Source organism: Ipomoea triloba, chromosome 2 (genome assembly GCF_003576645.1).
Source record: "Ipomoea triloba cultivar NCNSP0323 chromosome 2, ASM357664v1".
Classification (NCBI taxonomy): domain Eukaryota; kingdom Viridiplantae; phylum Streptophyta; class Magnoliopsida; order Solanales; family Convolvulaceae; genus Ipomoea; species Ipomoea triloba.
Window position 1 is genome coordinate 26184224 of NC_044917.1, and position 10200 is coordinate 26194423.

The following is a 10200-nucleotide window of genomic DNA, read 5'->3' on the forward strand; positions in this document are numbered from 1 at the left end:
CACGTATTTATTGTCTTTGTCATATTTGGCACAGGTTTCTTCACTGATTGTAGGTGACTTTGTTGGAGGTGCCTTGGGATCACCACTGGTCTCCAAGATTGTCACCTGAGAGTCTTGCGCAGGAGTTGATGAAGCTGGCTGGTCTTTAGTTGGTGAAGTTTGAACAAGGTATATAGCAGTGTCATGAAGTAAGACATAATCCATTTCGGCTTGCTCAAAATGCATGAGAATTTTGGCAGACCATCTGCGGAAGTTCAAGCCGTTGAGTGGCTCCAATTTCGCGAAATCAACAGCAGGTTTGGCGGTGAATGCAGACATTGTTTTGGAATTGCTTTTAATTGTTGTATATGATATGAACAATGTCGACAGTACAAAGGGAATCAACAAATATTATGAGGTGTATGGAAAGGGAAAAAAAAAAAGGGAAAATAGTACTGTGTCGTGTTATGGAGAACACTCCCTTAAAAGCAATTTCCGACCACTCGCGGTTGCTTCCGACCGGTAACACAGTATTTAATAATGCTCAGACGAAGGCAAATCTCTAGAAAGTTGATTGGGTGTTTCCAGTGTAATCCAACAATGTTTATATAGTGTAGAACTCAACTAACCACTCCTTGCATGGCCACATAAAATACGCAAAAGAAGCAGCGCAAAAGGAGGATTATGGGTTGAATGATCCCATGATGTATTTGCGGAGAAGGAATATATTTATTTGTGAATAAATGAAGAAGCTGGTGCTGGTTATAAAAATATAGGGAAGTCCTTTTCTATTAAATGTTTATTTTTATCCAACAATAGCAACCACCATTCTCAGAATCCAACTTGGGAGAAGAAAAAGGAGTCGTCTTTACACTGCTACTCAAGAAACCTAGCATTTCATCTCTCTCGCTGACCGCCCTTTTAAGCTCGGCCTCCGTCTTTTCCAACTCCGCCACCCTCTCTCTCAGCCGCGCAACCTCCTCAGCTTCCTCGTCGATCTGCTACAACAGTCTCCTCTCTTTTCGCTGTCAGGTGTGCCTGTGGGTCGCGAAGATCTCCACAACCCTCGCATTGGCCTTGGAGTCCTCTTTCCGCCATAAAAGCAACTCCTTTAGTTGAAATGTGAGCTCCCTGTTATGGGTCTGGAGCGTTGAGGGTGCAGAGAATGGTTGTCTGGGTAAGTGGGCGAGAAATTGGGGATGAAACTTAGTGGGTTGCGAAATTACCTAAATGTCCATGGTGTTAACACTGGTAAGAGCCAAATCCGACCGGAGGGCAACATTGACTACGGTTTAAGACAATTAGGGACCTAATTAACTAATTAAAATTGATTTTGGGGGACAACATTGCAGATCGGGCTACAATTGAGGGACCAAAATTGCGATTTTCCCTTGTGGTTATTAAGACAAGTCAACTGATCAACTAACTCGATTGGGATTGTCCCATGTTATTTATTTTCTTTTACATATATCACATGTTATCTTAATATTAAAATTAATATGGCTGTTGTATATGTGCATATGTATATATACTAATATTAATTATAAAGCCAAGAAAGTTCTTATATATTGTTATCACATTTGTGCATATAAGTATTACATTTGCATCTTGACCCGACCCGACCCGTCTCACGGTGAGACGGTCTCACACAAGTTTTTGTCATTGTGCTAAGTATGATTAAAAATTATTATTACCAATAATACTTGGTGTAATCATTTATATAAAATATATGATGGTACTGCATATGATTTGCATAACATTGTTAACTTCCCTTAATTATAAATAATATATTAACAACATATATATATATAAGGTAATTAAGACTACACCAGAACTTGAATCATTGCTCGTAGAGCTTTTCATTTAAACCCAACCCATGCAAGTTGATCCAATAAGACCAAATTGTTGGTAGGAGACCCTAGTCGTGGAGCTAATAAGCAAATTAAAGGACCACAAAGTAAGGAGGCAACTAGCTTAGATTGTCCATAGCCGACTATCTCAAACCAGCATGTCAATAAGTTGTTCTCGTTGGGAGACAAACTTGTAACCTTGTAATTATTAAGTCAATGACCAACTTAATTTGACTTGTACCTACCTATTATACTTTTTGACATGATTAACATAATCGTAAGTGTTTGATCCCGATACAAATATTCACGATGTATCATGTATGTATGTGATGAATTGCTATTCCTACTCAACATGTCGTTACCACATGTCAATTGTCAATAATATTCATCTAAACTCATTGTGTGAGTGTGTGTTTGTACGTCTTGAATTAATAAATATATATATTGGTTGATGAGCAGAGCACGTGAAATATAATAAGCATACATACGGACGTGCATGCATGAAACATACACACACACGTACGTAAAAATAAAATCATTCGATCATAGTCCCGCCAATTAATTGCTAATTATTCAACTCAAACAATAATGTGCGATCCAGGCCAGTTGGAAGCTCCACCAATCCAAACAAATTCTCCACTCTGTCCTAGCTTTTCTTTTTCTTTTAATCACCAGAGAAATCTTCAATTGTTACTTTAGGGTGTACAATAAGTAAATCGTATTTATGTTTAATAACTTATATTCTTATAAATCATATAGAGATGTATTACACTAAGAAAATTTTATGTGATAAATTTGATTAAGAAAATATTAACAAGATTGAATTGAACTCATAACTTATAACTTTTTTAATATAAGGGCGTTTGGTTCAAGTTATGTAAGATAACTAAGGTCATATTTGCTTATGAATATAAGATTTTCATGTTTGGTTCAAGTTATGTAATTTTCTCAGGGGAATGTAACATAACCTCCCCATGAAGGTTTTAGCTATTGGAAGGGAATGTGAGATACATCCCAATTTCTTAGGCAATCTCATATTCCCTTATCTTATTACTAATATTGGACTTTTTGACATTTTAATCAATTTGTCTTATTTCCGTTGTCTTAGTTACATACTTTAGTTTTAAATCAAACACAGGAATTTAACATTCCCAATCATCTAACATTTCATACAGTAATCTAGTAATCTAATATTCTGTGAACCAAACGCCACGTCATGTTGAATTAGCTCCACCATTCTTTTCCATGCAACAACCACACAACAATGCTAGCATAGACTTAATCATGAAAAGCTTGATGTGACTGTTGTCTACATGCAGGTGGGAGAAAAGCTAGCTAGCTAGCTAGATTCCAGAAATTAGAATGTATACTTTCTTGAACAAGAATAATAATTTGTTTTGATTTGACATGAGAACTACTATTAAATTAAACCACGTACAAGAAGTAACATATTTTTAAAAGAAAAAGGAACCCTAGCTACTAGAAGAAGAAATGCAAATGATTTATTATTTAAAAAAAATTAATATCGAAGAATCTCAAATGTTCTCCCTCTAGAGTCTTGTAAAAAAAAAAATTGTGAGATTTAATTTTTCACAGTAAATCAAGTATCTAGAGTTTGTTACACTAGTGTCAACAAAAGATTCAACTCCAATTTGTTCATATTATATATCGGTAAAAATCAAACCCACACTCCTGAACTAACATATAATTATTTAAACTAATCTCATTTTTGTCTTTGTAATTTTCACCATTGAGTTATACACTTATACCACATAAGTTCTATTTCTACATTATATCTCTTATTGTGATGTTAATGGCTTAATGCTTTATACTTGTGCTTTACATTGTTTATGTTTACGGTCACACTTGTGTGAGACCGTCTCACGGATCCTTATTCGTGAGACGGGTCGGGTCGGGTCAAAACATCATATATGTCCAAATCTCATACTTATATGCTCAAATATAACACTAATCAAAAATACAATTTTTGTTACTTATAAGAGAAAAAGTAATACATTTTTCATAATAAGTAATATTGACAAGTGTCTCTCACTTATAAGGGCAAATATAATACTTTTGAGGAAAAATGTAATACTTTTAAATCAAAATGTAAAAGTATTGTATTTTTTCCCTTAAAAATATTACATTTACCCTAATAAGTAACAAAAATTTTATTCCTGATTAGTATTACATTTGAGCATATAAGTATGGCATTTGTGCATATAAGTGTTACATTTGCATCTTGACCCGACCCGACCCATCTCATGGTGAGACGGTCTCACACAAGTTTTTGTCTTATGTTTATTATGTGTAAGTGGTTTGTTTAAGGTCTTGGGTTAGGATTGAATTATCTATATAGATGATTTATTATTAATTACTGTATAAAGGGTAGAATTGTATAGGGTTCTTTGAGATTATAAGGATTTATGGCTTCATTAGTGTGTGTAGCCATGTAATCATTAACATGTTTTTGGAAGAATTTTGACCGCAACGACGAAAGTTGGGTAAAGAGTTCAAGTTACTCATCTCCTTGCATAATGTTTATTCTCCATTATTAGAATATGGAAAATACATGAATTTTGATTTTTTGTGTGCTTGAATTAGATATATTACAAGAGTTGGGCAAATTTTTGTCCTAGATAACGATGATTATTGTTGTTGTTGTGCGTTGTTATTATTGTTATTATTCTTATAATAATAATAATAATATTACATGTAGTATCGTAAAAGGCTTGAACCCATGACCTCCCTCTCACTAGGGAGAATCACTTCATGCCGCTTGACCACAAAGCCTTTGACATTATTATTATAGTCAAAAGAATGGAATAGAAGTGAATAATGTTCGCCCATTATTGGAAAGTTGTGGTATGATGGGAAATGGGAAATGTATATTAATTAGCAGATGTTTGGAATAAATTCTTTTTTGTATTTTTGTATATTGTTTTTTTATATTATTATATAGTTTTTGTGTAGCTTATATTTAAACATCATTCCGGATTGGGGAAAAGGCGTACATATAAAAATATAGATTCAGTGTACATACTAATTACCAAAAATCATTTTGATGTGATTACTCCAGCTTTCTGTTAGATTATTCCTTTCACAGTGCTTCCATCAATTCCATATATAGGAGTATAAACTAAAAATGAATATATAGCTTCTTTTCTTTTTGTTTTTTTTTCTTTTTGTTTTTGGAATAAACCTCCATTAAACATTAAAAGGAATCAAGAATTAAAATACAAGGAAGAGGTAGGGATGATAATTTGCGCCGAGCCCGAATAATATGTATTGGATGATACGAGGATAAGTTCGTAAGAGAAAACTAAAAACTAATCACAACTTTACATCTGGAAAAATTGAACGCACTAGATCAGATTTTTTTTAAAAATGCGGTGGGAGTTTCATAATTACCACCAACTTTACTATACAAATGTGAACACTATAATCTGTAATTTTTAGATTTTTCCAGGTTTGCACATTTAGTATTAACGTTTTTCACATTTAGTGTTAACATTTTGCATATTTAGTATTAAAAATTTGTACTTACAAAAATACAAAAGTACATTATTGTAATTAGGGTTTCGATTTTAGAGTTTTATGACTGAGCTTTTGATTTTATTTGGTCCAGTGGTTCACTCTTTACTGCATAAGGTCTAACATTTACCGTTTAAATTTAAAATTTAGCATTTTCGTTGATTTTATAGAATTTACCAGGTTTGCATATTTAGTTGTTAAAGTTTGTAAAGTGGAGTTGATAATTACGAAACTGCCACCATGCTTTTTTTTTTTTTTTTTTTTTAATCTGATCAGATGGCGTCAAATTTGTAGGTTCTTATTTCTCTCCTATGAAAGTGTTCTCACAAAATCCATAGCCTATATATATATATATATATATATAGACACACACACACTTAGAGTTTTATAGAGTTTTAAAGACTTTTACTAACTTTAGAAGTTTGGTGGTATTCAATTTAAACTTTTAAGGACTCTTTAAAAGTCTAGCGGTATTGAATCCATAAACTTTTTAAAACTCTTTAAAAGTATACTGGTATTCAATTCAGACTTTTATAGAGTCTTTAAAAGTCTACTGGTATTCAAAAAGTTATTAACTTTCATAGACTCGGTTAGAATATGATTTGTGTAGACTTTTTCTTCATTAATATAAATAGATGAAATCCGACCCTCCAACCCCAAACTTTTCAACATTCCCTACAAACTTTTTTTTTCTCTATCTAAACCAGACAAATTTTTCATCAATGTTGCGGTACGTTTCAAAACTTTCATAAATACTCATATACTTTGCTATGAAAAATTATTATTTATTGATATTTAGAGAAAAGAATTGTTACGATCGCAACAATAGAGGTTTTTGCGCAATTGTTCACAACAAAAATCTGTTGTGAAGTGCTACTGTTCGTAGCAGGTTGCAACAACAACATATATATATANTATATATATATATATATATATATATATATATATATATATATATATATATATATATATATATATATATTCTATTCTATTTTTTTTTGAAAATACATAAATATTCTACTTGAAAATATAATTTTTATTTTATAATTTTTATTTAATTAATATAATTTTATATAATTGTATGTTAATTAATTATTAATATATTTATTTGTGTTAAGTTGAATTTTTAAGAGATTAATATACTCTATTTTGTGACAATCAATATTTATTATTATTTTTTTTTTACAATACATTAATTTATTTATGATTTATAAAAATATACTTTTGTAAGAAAAATATAAATAATATATTAATAGAAGCTATGAAATGTTTGTGAGGGTGTGCTCAATTTAGAGTTTTAATGACTTTTGTAGACTGTTTAATATGAAAAAATTTTAAAAGTCTATAAATATTTGTCTTACAGATATCTATGGACTCTTACAAAGTTGATAAGAGTTTAAAAGATTTACAAAAACTCTACAAAAATCAATTAAAATCCATCATTTTAAAAGTATTTGAAAGTCTTTAAAAGTCTTGATTGAATACATCCCTCTTAAGTATTTCAATTTTTGAAATTAGGACTTAAATTTTTACTTTATTATTATTATTATTATTAAAAATCGTACTATTAAACACTTTGACTAGGATTTGACCGGGGGTGAGAAATCTTTGTTCTTGNGGGGGGGGGAGGGGTGTGGGTGGGTAGGGAATGAGAAATATTTTCAATTCCCCACCGGGAACAGGGGCCCAGTCCTTGCACCGCCCCGTTTCCATCCCAAGAAGAGAGGAAATTCAAACCCCCGAACTAGACACCCAAGCAAGAACATGGGTTACCTAATTCGTTGATCTACGAACATAATTAATAGTAATACTATCAAATGACTAAACTAAATCAATACAATCTTTAAAGACAATGTCATATAAGAGATATCTCCGTCACTTCATTTCAAACTTTGGCAAAGTGTCAAGCAATCCGTCAAGGATATAATCAAGACTTTTGAATTCTAAGTTAATAGGACATGGCAGACACCCATTCGCGCGATAATGAAACTTCCTTGATCATTAAAAATAGTTGCCCCAAAACCAACCTTATTAGAGGCCCCTATAGCTAATCTATTTTCAGTTTTATTAAAATTTATAAATATTGACATGAAAATGTCCTATTATTACTAAATCAAGGCTCGTGGATTAACGTCTCTAATGACACAATATAACATGATTGGTTATTGTACTTCACTTTACTAATTTCAATTACAATGTCAAAATTTTTAAATATAGATCGAGACTAAACCAAATATCGCTTCATAATATTATTTACATATTTTAATTCATTGCTGGTGTATAAAATATTTTTCAAATTCATTGCTGGTGTATAAAATATTTTTCAAATTCAAGGAGGTAAAATATTCTTCAAATTTAAGGATGAGTTAGAGATGCAAATATTCTGCCTACTCAACACCCTAACTAATAGAGATTGAATCTGTCCTTTCAAAAAAAAAAAAAAAAAAGATTGAATCTGAAATTTCTTAGGGTGTTAGAATATAAGGTTGTCTTTATCACTCTCCCATTACATTCCCCTCCTTGCCTAGTGTAGAATATTATCTTATGGAGATTGGAAAACAGAAATGACATTAAGTGGAAATATCATATCTTTTGATCACCCAAAATGTTGGTTCTTCTGCAATGGAAAATACTACATGAACTACTACTTTTTACTCCCAATTTTTACTCGCTCTCACAAATTCCTAATGTTGACACTTTTTTCTGAAACCCACATGATAAAAACATCTCATCATAAATTGCCACATCATGGAGTAAAAGGTCCAGATGATAAAAACATCTCATCCTTAGTTGCTACATCAAAAAGTGGTGTAGTAGAATTTAAGAATTCATTTAATATAACCCTTCTGCAATATCAGTGAATAAAGTCACGAAAGCCATCTCAGCAATAACAAACCAATCAAATAAGGACAAATCAGCATTAAAAGCCAACTCATGATAAATCCGATGATGACAAAGACTAGTTAAGTAGTTGGTTTATCCAGAGTAAGCAATCATCTAAGCCTAGCACACTTGCAGGTAAATCAGACAAGAGAAAATAGTTAAAGCAAAAGACTGCTATGTGAGAGTGCGAAAGCTAAATATTTTGCAAATTCAACAATTCGGAATGAGGCCATCTCATGAATCAGGATCCGTGAGACAAGCAAGTCAAGATGAAAATGTAATGTAATATTTAAGAGTTGAACAGTCACTTATGATTAAAAATATATTACTAATTAAAATAAATTGATTGATCGTTACTTGTGATAAAAAGTGTAATACTTAAGAAAAAATATAATATTTTTTAAATCAAAATGTAATATTAAGAATTGAAGAGTTACTTAAAAGAAAAAATGTACTCCGTAATACTTATAAAGATCTATGAAACAGTCTCATAAGAGATTTTGCTAGGAACAAAAAGTTATAGAACTTAATGTAAACCAAAATGAAGATTTTGACGACCCAAACAAGAACAAACAGTTAAATGATTCATAGGTAGCCATCGATTATTCAACTATGCACTACAGAAACACAGGAATTCCAATGGATGACCAGCAAATGCTTAGAAATGAAACAAAAGCTATTGGATTTAACTGCTGCCATTGCAGCCATAAAGAACAGTCCCGCCAGCTAAAACCAAAAAGCAAAGAAACGGAGACTCTGACTATTGAGTCAGCAAAACATGTTTTCCGGCAAAAAAGAATTGCAAGAGTTTCAGTGATGATGACCATCCTCATCATCACCATGACCATCAGGAGGTCCTCCAGGGCCAACAACCTCCAACTGCAAAAGAAGAAAATAAGTAGTCAAAACCGATGGGCATAACCGTGGTAAGTTACTAAAGAATATCCAAGTCACTAAAAGGTTTACAAAGATTAGCATCCAATACCCTATTGGAAAATGGTTTGATTACCCTAACAACTGTGATTTGTAATGGCAAACTATCAACAGCAACCAAGTATTAACTTCTTTGTGAAGGTAGGAACTACTGATCAACATATAAGACTAAATAAATGGTACTAGAGCAAGCTACACTCCAATGTGGACCTATGGTAGCAGTCAAGCTGTCGCTCGCTAAGATAGTCCTTTAAATGGTTATTGTTTACTTACCTAACGAAGTTCATAATATTTTAATCAGATTATTGGACTATAAAGATTTATTTGTGCAAGTTGTGATGTGTCAATTATGCCCCAACATATAAACTACGAACTTTTGTGTTCGATAAGTTAGAATTAAACTACCAACTTAATGGTTATTGTTTACTTACCACAAAATATTGTGAACACACAGGACATTCATGTGGCTTGCCCTTCTCCAGCCAAAACCAAACAACATCATGCTCATCTTCTGTAAAATGGTCAGAGGTGGAAGGAAACAATTAAAACTTTTTCTGTCATGCAAAAACATAAACTGAAACATAAAGGAAGAATAAAATGAACATTCTTATTTGGGTTACTACAACACAACACAACACATATAGATAAATGCAACATACCGCCTTCACCTCCAGGGCATCCTACAATTCTTTTGTCATAGTAGGACTTGACGACAGCAGGTGCTTCCTGCAAGTAATTGTAGAAAGCATAGAAAGGTGTGATCACATGCCTCAAAAAATAATAAACGATCCATTAAAATAAAGATTTCCATGACTTAATTCATAACACAATTAATTTCACATCATGTCTAAATTGAATTTCATGTATGAATTATGATAAATAAATAAGTATGCACAACAAATGTTGGTAGCATAGTCATCAACAAAATTTGGATAGTTATTAGAATGATCATCAGATTCAGGGTATGTTCAACTGTTCAAGGACTCTTTACCCCAAATAAATTTAAAAAAAAAAAAAAAAA

The 10200-nt window shown here is 32.0% G+C and overlaps 1 protein-coding gene across 1 annotated transcript in view; it reads right to left on the reverse strand.

Annotated features, from left to right (window-relative positions):
• Nucleotides 1-8744: 8744 nt before the first annotated feature.
• LOC116006387 (putative cytochrome c oxidase subunit 5b-like) overlaps nt 8745-10200 on the reverse strand; it is a 3436-nt gene continuing 1980 nt past the window's right edge. Inside the window, exons 4-6 of the mRNA XM_031246742.1 lie at nt 9839-9905; nt 9611-9690; nt 8745-9125 (exon numbers count right to left, since the gene is read on the reverse strand). Coding sequence (XP_031102602.1) covers nt 9057-9125; nt 9611-9690; nt 9839-9905 — 216 coding nt within the window. The 3' untranslated portion in view covers nt 8745-9056. The remainder of the gene's footprint in view (nt 9126-9610; nt 9691-9838; nt 9906-10200) is intronic.